Genomic DNA, 19,761 nt, shown 5'->3' with positions numbered 1-19,761 from the left:
AGGTAAACCAATTCTGAAAACACAGCGTTAACTTGTATCTAATATGTGCTTTTTATGAGAAAATATTAGCACTATAAGATGCTAGGGGAAGCTGTGTTAAAGGCTCTTCCAGGAAACAAGTAAACTAAAGGAACATGTAAACCAATTCCGAAAACGCAGCTTTTACTGGTATCTAATATGTGCTTAGTATGAGAAAATATTAGCACTATAAGATGCTAGGGGAGGCTGTGTTATAGGCTCTTCCAGGAAAGAAGTAAACTAATTCCAAATAAGACACTTCAAAGGAACATGTAAACCAATTCCGAAATCGCAGCTTTTACTGGTATCTAATATGTGCTTATTATGAGAAACTATTAGCACTATGAGATGAGCTTATTACAATTTTTTTTAGCAGTATAAGATGCTAGGGAGGCTGCGGTGAAGACACATCCAAAACATAATCAGACAAATACGAAAATATTAGTCCAATAAGAGGCTGTATTAAAAACACTTCCAAGTCACAATTAAATAAATTTTGAAAACGCAATGTCCACTGGAATCTAATATGTGCTTATTGTAAGAGAATATTAGCACTATAAGATGCTAGTGGAGACTGTGTTAAAGACTCTTCGATAAAACATGTAAACGAATTCTGAAAAAGACTCCTCAAAGGAACAAGTAAACCAATTCTGAAAACGCACCGTCTACTGGTATTTAATATGTGCTTATTATGAGAACAAAATAGCACTATAAGATGCTAGGGGAGACTGCGTTAAAGAGCCTTCAAAGGAACAAGAAATCAATTCTAAAAACGCAGCGTTTACTGGTATTTAATATGTGCTTATTATGAGAAAATATTAGCACTATAAGATGCCAGGGGAGACTGTGTTAAAGAGTATTCCAGGAAATAAGTAAACTAATTCTGAAAACGACCGCTAAAACAAACAGGTAAACCAATTCTGAAAACACAGCGTTAACTTGTATCTAATATGTGCTTTTTATGAGAAAATATTAGCACTATAAGATGCTAGGGGAAGCTGTGTTAAAGGCTCTTCCAGGAAACAAGTAAACTAAAGGAACATGTAAACCAATTCCGAAAACGCAGCTTTTACTGGTATCTAATATGTGCTTAGTATGAGAAAATATTAGCACTATAAGATGCTAGGGGAGGCTGTGTTATAGGCTCTTCCAGGAAAGAAGTAAACTAATTCCAAATAAGACACTTCAAAGGAACATGTAAACCAATTCCGAAATCGCAGCTTTTACTGGTATCTAATATGTGCTTATTATGAGAAACTATTAGCACTATGAGATGAGCTTATTACAATTTTTTTTAGCAGTATAAGATGCTAGGGAGGCTGCGGTGAAGACACATCCAAAACATAATCAGACAAATACGAAAATATTAGTCCAATAAGAGGCTGTATTAAAAACACTTCCAAGTCACAATTAAATAAATTTTGAAAACGCAATGTCCACTGGAATCTAATATGTGCTTATTGTAAGAGAATATTAGCACTATAAGATGCTAGGGGAGACTGTGTTAAAGACTCTTCGATAAAACATGTAAACGAATTCTGCAAAAGACTCCTCAAAGGAACAAGTAAACCAATTCTGAAAACGCACCGTCTACTAGTATTTAATATATGTTTATTATGAGAACAAAATAGCACTATAAGATGCTAGGGGAGACTGCGTTAAAGAGCCTTCAAAGGAACAAGAAATCAATTCTAAAAACGCAGTATTTACTGGTATTTAATATGTGCTTATTATCAGAAAATATTAGCACTATAAGATGCTAGGGGAGGCTGTGTTAAAGAGTATTCCAGGAAATAAGTAAACTAATTCTGAAAACGACCGCTAAAAGAAACAAGTAAACCAATTCTGAAAACACAGCGTTTACTGGTATCTAATATGTGCTTATTATGAGAAAATATTAGCACTATAAGATGCTAGGGGAGGCTGTGTTAAAGGCTCTTCCAGGAAACAAGTAAACTAATTCCAAATAAGACCCTTCAAAGGAACGTGTAAACCAATTCCGAAAACGCAGCTTTTACTGGTATCTAATATGTGCTTAGTATGAGAAAATATTAGCACTATAAGATGCTAGGGGAGGCTGTGTTAAAGGCTCTTCCAGGAAACAAATAAATTAATTCCAAATAAGACCCTTCAAACGAACATGTAAACCAATTCCGAAAACGCAGCTTTTACTGGTATCTAATATGTGCTTATTATGAGAAACTGTGTTAATGACTCGTCAAAGGAACGAGTAAACCAATTCTGAAAGCGCACCGTTTACTGGTATTTAATATGTGCTTATTATGAGAACAAAATAGCACTATAAGATGCTAGGGGAGGCTGTGTTAAAGGCTCTTCCAGGAAACAAGTAAACTAATTCCAAATAAGACCCTTCAAAAGAACATGTAAACCAATTCCGAAAACGCAGCTTTTACTGGTATCTAATATGTGCTTAGTATGAGAAAATATTAGCACTATAAGATGCTAGGGGAGGCTGTGTTAAAGGCTCTTCCAGGAAAGAAGTAAACTAATTCTAAATAAGACCCTTCAAAGGAACATGTAAACCAATTCCGAAAACGCAGCTTTTACTGGTATCTAATATGTGCTTATTATGAGAAACTATTAGCACTATGAGATGAGCTTATTACAATTTTCTTTTAGCAGTATAAGATGCTAGGGAGGCTGCGGTGAAGACACATCCAAAACATAATCAGACAAATACGAAAATATTAGTCCAATAAGAGGCTGTATTAAAAACACTTCAAAGTCACAATTAAATAAATTTTGAAAACGCAATGTCCACTGGAATCTAATATGTGCTTATTGTAAGAGAATATTAGCACTATAAGATGCTAGTGGAGACTGTGTTAAAGACTCTTCGATAAAACATGTAAACGAATTCTGAAAAAGACTCCTCAAAGGAACAAGTAAACCAATTCTAAAAACGAACCGTCTACTGGTATTTAATATGTGCTTATTATGAGAACAAAATAGCACTATAAGATGCTAGGGGAGAATGCGTTAAAGAGCCTTCAAAGGAACAAGAAATCAATTCTAAAAACGCAGCGTTTACTGGTATTTAATATGTGCTTATTATCAGAAAATATTAGCACTATAAGATGCCAGGGGAGACTGTGTTAAAGAGTATTCCAGGAAATAAGTAAACTAATTCTGAAAACGACCGCTAAAAGAAACAAGTAAACCAATTCTGAAAACACAGCGTTTACTGATATCGAATATGTGCTTATTATGAGGCTGTATTAAAAACACTTCAAAGTCACAATTAAATAAATTTTGAAAACGCAATGTCCACTGGAATCTAATATGTGCTTATTGTAAGAGAATATTAGCACTATAAGATGCTAGTGGAGACTGTGTTAAAGACTCTTCGATAAAACATGTAAACGAATTCTGAAAAAGACTCCTCAAAGGAACAAGTAAACCAATTCTGAAAACGCACCGTCTACTGGTATTTAATATGTGCTTATTATGAGAACAAAATAGCACTATCAGATGCTAGGGGAGAATGCGTTAAAGAGCCTTCAAAGGAACAAGAAATCAATTCTAAAAACGCAGCGTTTACTGGTATTTAATATGTGCTTATTATCAGAAAATATTAGCACTATAAGATGCCAGGGGAGACTGTGTTAAAGAGTATTCCAGGAAACAAGTAAACTAATTCTGAAAACGACCGCTAAAAGAAACAAGTAAACCAATTCTGAAAACACAGCGTTTACTGATATCGAATATGTGCTTATTATGAGAAAATATTAGCACTATAAGATGCTAGGGGAGGCTGTGTTAAAGGGTATTCCAGGAAATAAGTAAACTAATTCTGAAAACGACCGCTAAAAGAAACAAGTAAACCAATTCTGAAAACACAGCGTTTACTGGAATCTAATATGTGTTTATTATGAGAAAATATTAGCACTATAAGATGCTAGGGGAAGCTGTGTTAAAGGCTCTTCCAGGAAACAAGTAAACTAAAGGAACATGTAAACCAATTCGGAAAACGCAGCTTTTACTGGTATCTAATATGTGCTTAGTATGAGAAAATATTAGCACTATAAGATGCTAGGGGAGGCTGTATTAAAGGCTCTTCCAGGAAACAAGTAAACTAATTCCAAATAAGACACTTCAAAGGAACATGTAAACCAATTCCGAAATCGCAGCTTTTACTGGTATCTAATATGTGCTTATTATGAGAAACTATTAGCACTATGAGATGAGCTTATTACAATTTTTTTTAGCAGTATAAGATGCTAGGGAGGCTGCGGTGAAGACACATCCAAAACATAATCAGACAAATACGAAAATATTAGTCCAATAAGAGGCTGTATTAAAAACACTTCCAAGTCACAATTAAATAAATTTTGAAAACGCAATGTCCACTGGAATCTAATATGTGCTTATTGTAAGAGAATATTAGCACTATAAGATGCTAGGGGAGACTGTGTTAAAGACTCTTCGATAAAACATGTAAACGAATTCTGCAAAAGACTCCTCAAAGGAACAAGTAAACCAATTCTGAAAACGCACCGTCTACTAGTATTTAATATGTGTTTATTATGAGAACAAAATAGCACTATAAGATGCTAGGGGAGACTGCGTTAAAGAGCCTTCAAAGGAACAAGAAATCAATTCTAAAAACGCAGTGTTTACTGGTATTTAATATGTGCTTATTATCAGAAAATATTAGCACTATAAGATGCTAGGGGAGGCTGTGTTAAAGAGTATTCCAGGAAATAAGTAAACTAATTCTGAAAACGACCGCTAAAAGAAACAAGTAAACCAATTCTGAAAACACAGCGTTTACTGGTATCTAATATGTGCTTATTATGAGAAAATATTAGCACTATAAGATGCTAGGGGAGGCTGTGTTAAAGGCTCTTCCAGGAAACAAGTAAACTAATTCCAAATAAGACCCTTCAAAGGAACGTGTAAACCAATTCCGAAAACGCAGCTTTTACTGGTATCTAATATGTGCTTAGTATGAGAAAATATTAGCACTATAAGATGCTAGGGGAGGCTGTGTTAAAGGCTCTTCCAGGAAACAAATAAATTAATTCCAAATAAGACCCTTCAAACGAACATGTAAACCAATTCCGAAAACGCAGCTTTTACTGGTATCTAATATGTGCTTATTATGAGAAACTGTGTTAATGACTCGTCAAAGGAACGAGTAAACCAATTCTGAAAGCGCACCGTTTACTGGTATTTAATATGTGCTTATTATGAGAACAAAATAGCACTATAAGATGCTAGGGGAGGCTGTGTTAAAGGCTCTTCCAGGAAACAAGTAAACTAATTCCAAATAAGACCCTTCAAAAGAACATGTAAACCAATTCCGAAAACGCAGCTTTTACTGGTATCTAATATGTGCTTAGTATGAGAAAATATTAGCACTATAAGATGCTAGGGGAGGCTGTGTTAAAGGCTCTTCCAGGAAACAAGTAAACTAATTCCAAATAAGACACTTCAAAGGAACATGTAAACCAATTCCGAAATCGCAGCTTTTACTGGTATCTAATATGTGCTTATTATGAGAAACTATTAGCACTATGAGATGAGCTTATTACAATTTTTTTTAGCAGTATAAGATGCTAGGGAGGCTGCGGTGAAGACACATCCAAAACATAATCAGACAAATACGAAAATATTAGTCCAATAAGAGGCTGTATTAAAAACACTTCCAAGTCACAATTAAATAAATTTTGAAAACGCAATGTCCACTGGAATCTAATATGTGCTTATTGTAAGAGAATATTAGCACTATAAGATGCTAGGGGAGACTGTGTTAAAGACTCTTCGATAAAACATGTAAACGAATTCTGCAAAAGACTCCTCAAAGGAACAAGTAAACCAATTCTGAAAACGCACCGTCTACTAGTATTTAATATGTGTTTATTATGAGAACAAAATAGCACTATAAGATGCTAGGGGAGACTGCGTTAAAGAGCCTTCAAAGGAACAAGAAATCAATTCCAAAAACGCAGTGTTTACTGGTATTTAATATGTGCTTATTATCAGAAAATATTAGCACTATAAGATGCTAGGGGAGGCTGTGTTAAAGAGTATTCCAGGAAATAAGTAAACTAATTCTGAAAACGACCGCTAAAAGAAACAAGTAAACCAATTCTGAAAACACAGCGTTTACTGGTATCTAATATGTGCTTATTATGAGAAAATATTAGCACTATAAGATGCTAGGGGAGGCTGTGTTAAAGGCTCTTCCAGGAAACAAGTAAACTAATTCCAAATAAGACCCTTCAAAGGAACGTGTAAACCAATTCCGAAAACGCAGCTTTTACTGGTATCTAATATGTGCTTAGTATGAGAAAATATTAGCACTATAAGATGCTAGGGGAGGCTGTGTTAAAGGCTCTTCCAGGAAACAAATAAATTAATTCCAAATAAGACCCTCAAACGAACATGTAAACCAATTCCGAAAACGCAGCTTTTACTGGTATCTAATATGTGCTTATTATGAGAAACTGTGTTAATGACTCGTCAAAGGAACGAGTAAACCAATTCTGAAAGCGCACCGTTTACTGGTATTTAATATGTGCTTATTATGAGAACAAAATAGCACTATAAGATGCTAGGGGAGGCTGTGTTAAAGGCTCTTCCAGGAAACAAGTAAACTAATTCCAAATAAGACCCTTCAAAAGAACATGTAAACCAATTCCGAAAACGCAGCTTTTACTGGTATCTAATATGTGCTTAGTATGAGAAAATATTAGCACTATAAGATGCTAGGGGAGGCTGTGTTAAAGGCTCTTCCAGGAAACAAGTAAACTAATTCCAAATAAGACACTTCAAAGGAACATGTAAACCAATTCCGAAATCGCAGCTTTTACTGGTATCTAATATGTGCTTATTATGAGAAACTATTAGCACTATGAGATGAGCTTATTACAATTTTTTTTAGCAGTATAAGATGCTAGGGAGGCTGCGGTGAAGACACATCCAAAACATAATCAGACAAATACGAAAATATTAGTCCAATAAGAGGCTGTATTAAAAACACTTCCAAGTCACAATTAAATAAATTTTGAAAACGCAATGTCCACTGGAATCTAATATGTGCTTATTGTAAGAGAATATTAGCACTATAAGATGCTAGGGGAGACTGTGTTAAAGACTCTTCGATAAAACATGTAAACGAATTCTGCAAAAGACTCCTCAAAGGAACAAGTAAACCAATTCTGAAAACGCACCGTCTACTAGTATTTAATATGTGTTTATTATGAGAACAAAATAGCACTATAAGATGCTAGGGGAGACTGCGTTAAAGAGCCTTCAAAGGAACAAGAAATCAATTCTAAAAACGCAGTGTTTACTGGTATTTAATATGTGCTTATTATCAGAAAATATTAGCACTATAAGATGCTAGGGGAGGCTGTGTTAAAGAGTATTCCAGGAAATAAGTAAACTAATTCTGAAAACGACCGCTAAAAGAAACAAGTAAACCAATTCTGAAAACACAGCGTTTACTGGTATCTAATATGTGCTTATTATGAGAAAATATTAGCACTATAAGATGCTAGGGGAGGCTGTGTTAAAGGCTCTTCCAGGAAACAAGTAAACTAATTCCAAATAAGACCCTTCAAAGGAACGTGTAAACCAATTCCGAAAACGCAGCTTTTACTGGTATCTAATATGTGCTTAGTATGAGAAAATATTAGCACTATAAGATGCTAGGGGAGGCTGTGTTAAAGGCTCTTCCAGGAAACAAATAAATTAATTCCAAATAAGACCCTCAAACGAACATGTAAACCAATTCCGAAAACGCAGCTTTTACTGGTATCTAATATGTGCTTATTATGAGAAACTGTGTTAATGACTCGTCAAAGGAACGAGTAAACCAATTCTGAAAGCGCACCGTTTACTGGTATTTAATATGTGCTTATTATGAGAACAAAATAGCACTATAAGATGCTAGGGGAGGCTGTGTTAAAGGCTCTTCCAGGAAACAAGTAAACTAATTCCAAATAAGACCCTTCAAAAGAACATGTAAACCAATTCCGAAAACGCAGCTTTTACTGGTATCTAATATGTGCTTAGTATGAGAAAATATTAGCACTATAAGATGCTAGGGGAGGCTGTGTTAAAGGCTCTTCCAGGAAACAAGTAAACTAATTCTAAATAAGACCCTTCAAAGGAACATGTAAACCAATTCCGAAAACGCATCTTTTACTGGTATCTAATATGTGCTTATTATGAGAAACTATTAGCACTATGAGATGAGCTTATTACAATTTTCTTTTAGCAGTATAAGATGCTAGGGAGGCTGCGGTGAAGACACATCCAAAACATAATCAGACAAATACGAAAATATTAGTCCAATAAGAGGCTGTATTAAAAACACTTCCAAGTCACAATTAAATAAATTTTGAAAACGCAATGTCCACTGGAATCTAATATGTGCTTATTGTAAGAGAATATTAGCACTATAAGATGCTAGTGGAGACTGTGTTAAAGACTCTTCGATAAAACATGTAAACGAATTCTGAAAAAGACTCCTCAAAGGAACAAGTAAACCAATTCTGAAAACGCACCGTCTACTGGTATTTAATATGTGCTTATTATGAGAACAAAATAGCACTATAAGATGCTAGGGGAGACTGCGTTAAAGAGCCTTCAAAGGAACAAGTAATCAATTCTAAAAACGCAGCGTTTACTGGTATTTAATATGTGCTTATTATCAGAAACTATTAGCACTATAAGATGCCAGGGGAGACTGTGTTAAAGAGTATTCCAGGAAATAAGTAAACTAATTCTGAAAACGACCGCTAAAACAAACAGGTAAACCAATTCTGAAAACACAGCGTTAACTTGTATCTAATATGTGCTTATTATGAGAAAATATTAGCACTATAAGATGCTAGGGGAAGCTGTGTTAAAGGCTCTTCCAGGAAACAAGTAAACTAAAGGAACAAGTAAACCAATTCCGAAAACGCAGCTTTTACTGGTATCTAATATGTGCTTATTATGAGAAAATATTAGCACTAAAAGATGCTAGGGGAGACTGCGTTAAAGGCTCTTTCAGGAAATACGTAAACTAATTCTAAATGAGACCCCTCAAAGGAACATGTAATCCAATTCCGAAAACGCAGCTTTTACTGGTATCTAATATGTGCTTATTATGAGAAACTATTAGCACTATAAGATGCTAGTGGAGACTGTGTTAAAGACTCGTCCAAGAAACAAGTAAAGGAATTCTGAAAAAGACCCTTCAAAGTAACAAGTAAACCATTTCTGAACATGCAGCGTTTACTAGTATTTCATATGTGCTTATTATACGACAATATTAGCACTATAAGATGCTAGGAGAGATTGTGTTAAAGACTCGTCCAAGAAAGAAGTAAATGGAATATGAAAAAGACCATTCAAAGTTACAAGTAAACTAATTCTGAAAACGCAGTGTATACTGGTATCTAATATGTGCTTATTGTAAGAGAATATTAGCACTATAAGATGCTAGTGGAGACTGTGTTAAAGACCCGTCCAAGAAACAAGTAAAGGAATTCCGAAAAAGGCCCTTCAAAGTAACAAGTAAACCAATTCTGAAAACGCAGCGTTTACTGGTATCTAACATGTGCTTATTATAAGAATATATTAGCACTATAAGATTCTAGGGATGACCGTGTTAAAGAATCTTCAAAGGAACAAGAAAACCAATTCTGTAAACGCAGCCTTCACTGGTATCTAATTTGTGCTTATCATACGAAAAACATAGCACTATAAGAGACTGTGTTAATAACTCTTCAAATGAACAAGTAAACCAATTCTGAAAACGCACCGTTGCCTGCTACATGTATTTAATATGTGCTTATTATGAGAAAATATTAGCACTATAAGATGCCGGGGGAGACTGTGTTAAAGAGTATTCCAGGAAACAAGTAAACCAATTCTGTAAACGAACTCTAAAACGAACAACTAAACCAATTCTGAAAACACAGCGTTTACTGGTATCTAATATGTGCTTATTATGAGAAAATATTAGCACTATAAGATGCTAGGGGAGACTGTGTTAAAGGCTCTTTCAGGAAATATGTAAACTAATTCTAAATGAGATCCTTCAAAGGAACATGTAAACCAATTCCGAAAAGGCAGCTTTTACTGGTGTCTAATATGTGTTTATTATGAGAAACTATTAGCACTATAAGATGCCAGGGGAGACTGTGTTAAAGACTTTTCGATAAAACATGTAAACGAATTCTGAGCAGCGTTTACTAGTATTTCATATGTGCTTATTATACGACAATATTAGCACTATAAGATGCTAGTGGAGATTGTGTTAAAGACGCGTCCAAGAAACAAGTAAATTGGTTCTGAAAAAGACCATTCAAAGTTACAAGTAAACTACTTCTGAAAACGCAGTGTGTACTGGTATCTAATATGTGCTTATTGTAAGAGAATATTAGCACTATAAGATGCTAGTGGAGACTGTGTTAAAGACTCTTCGATAAAACATGTAAAAGAATTCTGCAAAGGACTCCTCAAAGGTAAAAGTATAAACAAATTCTGAACACACAGCGTTTACAGGTATTTCATATGTGCTTGTTATGCGAAAATATTAGCACTATAAGATGCTAGTGGAGATTGTGTTAAAGGCTATTTTAAGAAACAAGTAACTCAATTCTGTAAACGCAACGTTAGTGGCGTCTAATATGTGCTTATTATAAGGAGGGTGGGTGGGGGGTGAAAGTCACACCAAGTTCATAATCATACAAATTTTGAAAACAAAGGGTCTAGTAGTATAATTGGAGAATTTTTAAAACTCAGTATATTCTATTATCTAAAATGAGCTTATTACAAAAAAATAGCAGTTTAAGATGCCAAGGAGGCTGCGGTGAAGACACATCCAAAGCATAATCAGACAAATACGAAAATATTAGCCCAATAAGAGGCTGTATTAAAAACACTTCCAAGTCACAATTAAATAAATTTTGAAAACGCAGTGTCTACTGGAATCTAATATGTGCTTATTGTAAGAGAATATTAGCACTATAAGGTACTAGGGGAGACTGTGTTAATGACTCGTCAAAGGAACAAGTAAACCAATTCTGAAAACGCACCGTTTACTGGTATTTAATATGTGCTTATTATGAGAACAAAATAGCACTATAAGATGCTAGGGGAGACTGCGTTAAAGAGCCTTCAAAGGAACAAGAAATCAATTCTAAAAACCCAGCGTTTACTGGTATTTAATATGTGCTTATTATAAGAAAATATTAGCACTATAAGATGCCGGGGGAGACTGTGTTAAAGAGTATTCCAGGAAACAAGTAAACTAATTCTGAAAACGAACGCTAAAACAAATAGGTAAACCAATTCTGAAAACACAGCGTTTACTGGTATCTAATATGTGCTTATTATGAGAAAATGTTAGCACTATAAGATGCTAGGGGAGACTGTGTTAAAGGCTCTTTCAGGAAATACGTACACTAATTCTAAATGAGACCCTTTAAAGGAACATGTAAACCAATTCCGAAAACGCAGCTTTTCCTGGTATCTAATATGTGCTTATTATGAGAAAACGAACGCTAAAACAAACAGGTAAACCAATTCTGAAAACACAGCGTTTACTGGTACCTAATATGTGCTTATTATGAGAAAATGTTAGCACTATAAGATGCTAGGGGGGACTGTGTTAAAGGCTCTTTCAGAAAATACGTAAACTAATTCTAAATGAGACCCTTTAAAGGAACATGTAAACCAATTCCGAAAACGCAGCTTTTCCTGGTATCTAATATGTGCTTATTATGAGAAACTATTAGCACTATAAGATGCTAGGGGAGACTGTGTTAAAGACTCTTCTATAAAACATGTAAACGAATTCTGAAAAAGACTCGTCAAAGAAACAAGTAAACCATTTCTGAACGAGCAGCGTTTACTAGTATTTCATATGTGCTTATTATACAACAATATTAGCACTATAAGATGCTAGTGGAGATTGTGTTAAAGACTCGTCCAAGAATCAAGTAAATGGATTCTGAAAAAGACCATTCAAAGTTACAAGTAAACTAATTCTGAAAACGCAGTGTGTATTGGTATCTAATATGTGCTTATTGTAAGAGAATATTAGCACTATAAGATGCTAGTGGAGACTGTGTTAAAGACTCTTCGATAAATCATGTAAAAAAATTATGCAAAAGACTCCTTAAAGGTAAAGTAAACCAATTCTGAACACGCAGTGTTTACTGGTATTTCATATGTGCTTATTATGCGAAAATATTAGCACTATAAGATGCTAGTGGATATTGTGTTAAAGACTATTTTATGAAACAAGTAACTAAATTCTGTAAACGCGGCGTTAGTGGCGTCTAATATGAACTTATTATAAGGTGGGTGTGGGGGGGCGTGAAAGTCACACCCATTTCATAATTATACAAATTTTGAAAACAAAGGGTCTAGTAGTATAATTGGAGAATTTTTAAAACACAGTATATTCTAGTATCTGAAATGAGCTTATTACAACAAAAATAGCAGTATAAGATGCTAAGGAGGCTGCGGTGAAGACACATCCAAAGCATAATCAGACAAATACGAAAATATTAGTCCAATATTAAAAACACTTCCAAGTCACAATTAAATAAATTTTGAAAACGCAGTGTCTACTGGAATCTAATATGTGCTTATTGTAAGAGAATATTAGCACAGGAGAGACTGTGTTAATGACTCTTCAAAGGAACAATTAAACCAATTCTGAAAACGCACCGTTTACTGGTATTTAATATGTGCTTATTATGAGAACAAAATAGCACTATCAGTTGCTTGGGGAGACTGCGTTGAAGGGCCTTCAAGAAATCAATTCTAAAAACGCAGCGTTTACTGGTATTTAATATGTGCTTATTACGAGAAAATATTAACACTATAAGATGCCAGGGGAGACTGTGTTAAAGAGTATTCCTGGAAACAAGTAAACTAATTATGAAAACGACCGCTAAAAGGAACAAGTAAACCAATTCTGAAAACATAGCGTTTACTGGTATCCAATATGTGCTTATTATGAGAAAATATTAGCACTATAAGAAACAAGTAAAGGAATTCTGAAAAAGATCATTTAAAGTAACAAGTAAACTAATTCTGAAAACGCAGCGTTTACTGGTATCTAATAAATAAAATAAAACCAAGTACGAACAATCCAAACCATTAGACAAAATTCGAAGTCCTAAAAAAACGGTATAGGCAAAATAGTGTAATAAGGCAAAATAGTGTAATCAGCATATGGACTGTTCACCGTGTACAAAATACACGACAAACAGTGGTAACAGGTGTCCGGAAGAGTAAGCTTACCCTGCCTGGCGCCACACCCGCCATAGCTGCATCCAAACTATTAGGCGAAATCTCGGTAAAATAGCGTGATTGGCCAATGGACTATCAATGACAGCCTACAGCGGTTGTGTTCCCAAAACAAACGGTATAGGCAAAATAGTGTAATCAGGCAAAATAGTGTAATCAGCAAATGGACTGCTCACCGTGTACAAAATACACGACAAACAGTGGTAACAGGTGTCCGGAAGAGTAAGCTTACCCTGCCTGGCGCCACACCCGCCATAGCTGCATCCAAACTATTAGGCGAAATCTCGGTAAAATAGCGTGATTGGCCAATAGACTATTGGTATGCAAAATGCACGTGATGAACAGTGTTAACGATGTAGTAGACAGACATAATCAGGGAGATTGTATACGCGTCAATTAAATATATCTAGAATAATAGCCGAGAGAGACATGTTATATTTACCAATCAAGTCAATATAAGTTTAGTTCGCAAGTATATCTGTAGTTGAAGCTTAGATGACAAATGCCTCGATCTACTTAAAAAATCAGAATAAAATGAACAAGCTCTCGCGTAACGGATAAGTTGAGACACAAACACTCCATAAGCTGGTGATATTGGAATGTTACTACTAATAAATGGAAAGTTAACAATCGGAAAGTCAAAGTCATCACGTTTATCGTACAATTTAACACTAAGTTTATGGCAATTGTCAAAATCGAGACGCAGATCCAAGTAGGAAGCGTAATTGTCACTGTCAGTAGTGTTTTTAATTTCGAGCTCATCAGGGTATATGAATTCTACATAATCACTAAATTTTGGATTATTCAGTGATAGAACATCATCGATATATCGATAAGTGAAATTAAAATGTCTGACTAATCGTTTATTTGATTTTACGAGTGCCTGTATGTAATCGGCTTCGTAGGAATAGAGAAACAAATCAGCAAGCAAAGGTGCACATTTGGTGCCCATGGGGATACCGACCACTTGCTGATAAATTTCCCCTCCAAATTCAACAAAGATATTATCAATTAAAAAATCCAACATCTGAATTATCTTGTTGGCGGTGAATTTATTTTTGGAATCACTATGGTTCTTAACAAAATATGTGGAGTTATAATTAACAACTAAATATTGATATCTAACATTTCCCGATTTAGATGAAAAGACACTGTGAATAATGTCTTTTAACCGGGCTTTTAATTTACTATGGGGAATTTTAGTGTACAAAGTAGAAAAGTCAAACGTTTGTATAGATGAGATTGAAGCAAGTGATCTAGATTGTAAACCATCAAGTAATTCTTTGGAATACTTATTGTAAGAGAATATTAGCACTATAAGATGCTAGGGGAGACTTGTGTTAATGACTCTTCAAAGGAAGAAGTGAACCAATTCTAAAAACGCAGCGTTTACTGGTATTTAATGTGTGCTTTTTATGAGAAAATATTAGCACTATAAGATGCCAGGGGAGACTCCTGAAAACAAGTAAACGAATTCTGAAAAAGACTCGTCAAGGGAACAAGTAAACCATTTCTGAACGCGCAGCGTTTACTGGTATTTCATATGTGCTTATTATACGAAAATATTAGCACTATAAGATGCTAGGGGAGACTAGTTAAAGTAATTCCAAGTCATATTTAAACAGACTTTGAATTCACGGTACGGTGTCTACTGGTATCTAATGTGTGTTTATTGCAAAAAAAATATTAGTACTATATGATGCTAGGGGAGACTGTGTTAAAGACACTTCCAAAGAATAATTAAACCAATTATGAAAACGCAACGTTTACTCGTATCTAATATGTGCTTATGATAAGAAAATATTAGCACTGGAAGATGCCAGAGGAAATTGTGTTAAAGTAGATAAGTATCTAACACAATATCACTGACATTGAAAACACGAAGTATTTGTCAATTTAAATCAACATTGATGTGATTGTACCGTGTAAGGATGGGCTTCTGATATCCAATATTTAAGACAAGATAATATAATCGTGTACCATAATGCGTTTCCGCGCCATTTGTAACAAGAGACTCGAAGAACGATGCTAGACATATTCCTGAAGTCTTGTCAAACTGTGACGTCATATTCTTATCTGTAGAGCATGCGCAATATATACTAACGGTGTAGACTGGAATAACCAGACGCTAGAGATTACTATTCGATTGCGACTTCTGACGCATTTCGCTGAACATAAATATTTTGAAATTAGAGTAAAAGTAAAAACGGAAACGATTGAATGTAAATCAGTTTATATACATTCATATTCCACTATTATATGCATTGTGACCCATTTGTGTCAATTTCTAGGTTCAAAATATTAGCGATTTGGCTCCTTTAAATAAACTTCCGATGCATAATTAGACATACTTTGAAACCATACCTAAGATGCTAGGAGAGATTGTATTAAAGCTTCTTCCAGGAAACAAGTAAACTAATTCTGAATAAGACCCTTCAAAAGAACAAGTAAACCAATTCCGAAAACGCAGCTTTTACTGGTATCTAATGTGTGCTTACTATGAGAAAATATTAGCACTATAAGATGCTAGGGGATACTGTGTTAAAGAATCTACCAAAAAAACAAGTAAACGAATGCTGAAAAAGACCCTTCAAACTGAAGGCAGCCATTACTGGTATCTAAAATGTGCTTATTACAAACATATATTATATAAGATGCTAGGGGAGAGTGTGTTAAATATCTTCAAAGGTTGAAATGATATGAAATGAAATGGGGTTTAACGTCCTACTGTTCTGGTCTGACTGGGCTAATGCTGACTAGCATACGCCATACAGTGTGATATGAGAGAAATTTTGCCCCGGCAGCGGCACTATATGACCTATTTTTATATAGAATTTCAACTACCAAAGGATCTTTTACGTGCACGCCAATGTATACACGAGACCTCGTTTTCGTCCCATCGGAATGACTAGACAGCTGTTTCTGTCAGGCCCTCCGTTCTGCAAAACTGACAAGGGGAAATCACGCCGGTAAATCCAGATGAATTTTCTCGGCCAATGCAGGGATCGAACACGCGATCCCCGGGTTGGCGAGCCCTTCAAAGAAACAAGTAACTCAATTCGGAAAACGCAGCGTTTACTGGTATCTAATATGTGCTTATTATAAGACAATACGTATTAGCACTATAAGATGCTAGAGAGGAGTGTGTTAAAGGCTCATCAAAGGAACAAGTAAACTAATTCAGAAAACGCAAGATTTTACTGGTATTTAATATGTGCTTATTATGAGAACAAAATAGCACCATTTTGAAAAAGACTCGCCAAAGGAACAAGTATACCAATTCTGAACACGTAGCGTTTAATGGTATTTACTGTGTGCTTATTATAAGAAAATATTAGCACACAATTAGGAACAAGAAAACCAATTCTGAAAACGCAGCGCTTACTGGTATTTAATATGTGCTTATTATGAGAAAAAAATAGCACTATAAGATGATAAGAGAGACTCAGACTCGTCCAAGAAACAAGTAAACGAATTCTAAAAAAGACTCGCCAAAGGAACAAGTATACCGATTCTGAACACGCAGCGTTTACTGGTATTCAATATGTGCTTATTATAAGAAAATATTAGCACTATAAGATGCTAGCAGAGATTGTGTTAAAGACTCTTCCAAGAAACAAGTAACCCAATTCTGAAAACATCGCGTTGAGTGGTATCTAATATGTGTTTATTATGAGAAAAAATAGCACTATAAGATGCTAGGGGAGACTGTGTTAAAGTCTCTTCAAACAAACATGTGAACGAATTCTGAAAAAAGACTCGTCAAAGGAACAAGTATGCCGAATCTGAACACGCGGCGTTTACTGGTATCTAATAATATGTACTTATTATGAGAAAATATTAGCAATATATAATAATATGCATGGGGAGACTGTGTTAAAGATTCTTCCAAGAAATAAGTAAACGAATCCTGAAGGAACAAGTAAACCAATTCGTAAAACTCGGCGTTTACTGGTATCTAATACGTGCTTATTAAAAGAATATATTAGCTTTATAACAGGCCCGTAACTAGGGGGGCGCAGGGGTGGAAGCCTCCCCCCCCCCCTCCTGTGAAAAGTTTCGCCCCGCCCCCCCGTGAAAAATTTTCGACCATAAAAAAAATAGATATACATTGTCCGTCAATATTACAGCACCCCTGAGAACACTTACCGCCCCCCCCCCCCCCTCGTTGCTCTGGGCTAGTTACGGCCCTGCTTTATAAGATGCTATAATAGTAATGTATTAAATTAAAGAAACTTCCAGTGGGAGGAAACCGGAGGACTCGGAGAAAACCCACGAGATTGGACAAGCGACCCTACTCCTTGTCACGTACACCGGGGAATCGACTAGATAGCTGTCTTTGTCAGGACCTCCGCCCTTCATCACTGACAGGGGGGAAACAACGTTGGAAATATTTTGGAATAACCCCAATAGGCGGTTTGCTGCAGCTCATAATAATTCGCTGAAGATGTCAATAATGTTGTGCAGGACCCTGTTTCTCGAAATCTTAATTAAAGATAAAATCCAAATTTCAGTAGATACTTCAATTTTGATTGGCTAACTACTAAACTCAATCTAATATATATTATCCAATTAAATTACTAAAATTTGGATTTTATCTTAGTTAAAATTTCGTGAAACGGGCCCCAGAATCTTGACAATTGACCAAGTGGTATCGTTGTCAAACAATTATGGATTTCATCGAAAAGGGTTATTGAATCTGATGACCCACCCGGAACTATACCATACATATATGAGTGATATAATAGCGAGAGCGAGAGAGAGAGAGAGAGTGAAAGAAGAGGGAGAGAGAGAGAGGGGGTAACGTCCAATCGACACAAACTAAGTAATTTCGGGACGAACATATTATGGTTCACGTACTCCTTGTCACGTACAACCGGGAATCGAAACCGCGCCAGTTGACTCAATGACAGACCTTATGATACAGCGCGCACGAGTTAACCATTCCGCCATCCACCCACCCCCCTCCTCCCTATATATTGGCGCCAATCCACGCTTTTTTAAATATGTAATTGTATATAGCAATAAGGCGTAGTTATAAGCACAGTTTTAAGCACTGTCAGTAGTAGCTGGCGGTTTAACGTCTGCTTCGTCATTGCAGGAGAAGCTGAAGCTTGTTCCTATATGGGCTATATTAGAATGGGATTTTGCAATCCTCCCATTTGGGGCCACAGCGGCACTGGTCATGGCTTGGTTTGGTGAGTATGTCTTCCCTTTCTCATTAATAATGAGTTCAGTCCCAAATGGCAGTGAATAGATCTATTTATAGATATTGACACGGTTATAAACGATCACGTGCCTGCGGTTGACCATATTGGACTGTCAGCAGGTTTTTCACGATATTTAGTAGACGCCGGTATATATGTTAGTAACAAAGCATGGTTATACACACAGGTGTTGGTAGAGGTGGCGTAAGGTATAAACAAAATATAAGGTTATAAATGGTCACGTGTCTGCGGTTCACAATATAGGACTGTTTTCATGTACTTTAATGTACTTTATTTTAATATCGTGATCAGTTCGAGGTTGTCTATTGATTATGTGGTGGCAACTAAAATGTGGTTTAACGCCCTAATTTCCCGCCCCAAACGTGCAAATTAAGACGAGAATACGCCATGTAGTGTGCTATGAGGGAAATTTTGCCCGGACAGCGTCGCTACGGCCTATATACTCTTATACCTATCTTTTTTTACATGCATGTCAGTGTACACGGGACCTCGTTTTTTTCGTCTCGGTCTACTCTTAATTCGAATTCCAACTATCAAGGGGTTTTATACGTGCACGCCACCTTGTATACGGGACTTAAGTTTTTCGTCTCATCCAAAACACTAGACAATTTTATTTTCCACTGTAATTACATTATACTGTCTACGAACTAGACCTACATTGTTTGCTGACAAATCTGCGCGATACTTTATGATTATCGAAGAAATTGCAAATCAGCCAAAATAAACAGAATACATATTATATATACTTACCTAGATCATCAGCCACAATAAATACGATGTGGGGAGGTTTAGATTCTGTTAATATTATATTATAACATACTATTAAACTTATTATCACAGATAACATATTGTACATATCTTATAACAGTTCAACTAAATCTCATGCAGGAAAGAAAATAAATAATGCTCGATAGAATTAAAATCACTTGATTGCGCATGTGTGTATATGCCAAAAATAGTGTTGAGGTCAAAAACTAGAACAGGGATAGAAATATATCAACGTGTGTGAAAATTGGGTATTGTATACTCTCCAAAAAAAGTAGGGGATATTGAAATGCAAATACCTATGCAGGTTGTGATATGATAAATAGTCATGGACACTTGACATGTTCACAGATGAAGAACTTATCGCTCCAACAGAACCACTGTCGTGCTGCATGTGCGACACGCAATAGCCCCATACACGTGGGAGGGGTTCATTGTCAATTTGACACTTCAAGGACGG

General features: G+C 35.6%; 1 protein-coding gene across 1 annotated transcript in view; it reads right to left on the bottom strand.

The window, feature by feature from the left end:
* The window catches only part of LOC126824578 (arylsulfatase B), a 39,125-nt gene extending 19,678 nt beyond the window's left edge, over positions 1–19,447 (bottom strand). The window contains exon 1 of the mRNA XM_050553828.2: positions 19,287–19,447. Coding sequence (XP_050409785.1) covers positions 19,287–19,392 — 106 coding nt within the window. The 5' untranslated portion in view covers positions 19,393–19,447. The remainder of the gene's footprint in view (positions 1–19,286) is intronic.
* Between the last annotated feature and the right edge of the window lie 314 nt (positions 19,448–19,761).

Source organism: Patella vulgata, chromosome 6, assembly GCF_932274485.2.
Source record: "Patella vulgata chromosome 6, xgPatVulg1.2, whole genome shotgun sequence".
NCBI lineage: Eukaryota > Metazoa > Mollusca > Gastropoda > Patellidae > Patella > Patella vulgata.
This window is presented reverse-complemented; position numbering and strand designations above follow the sequence as displayed.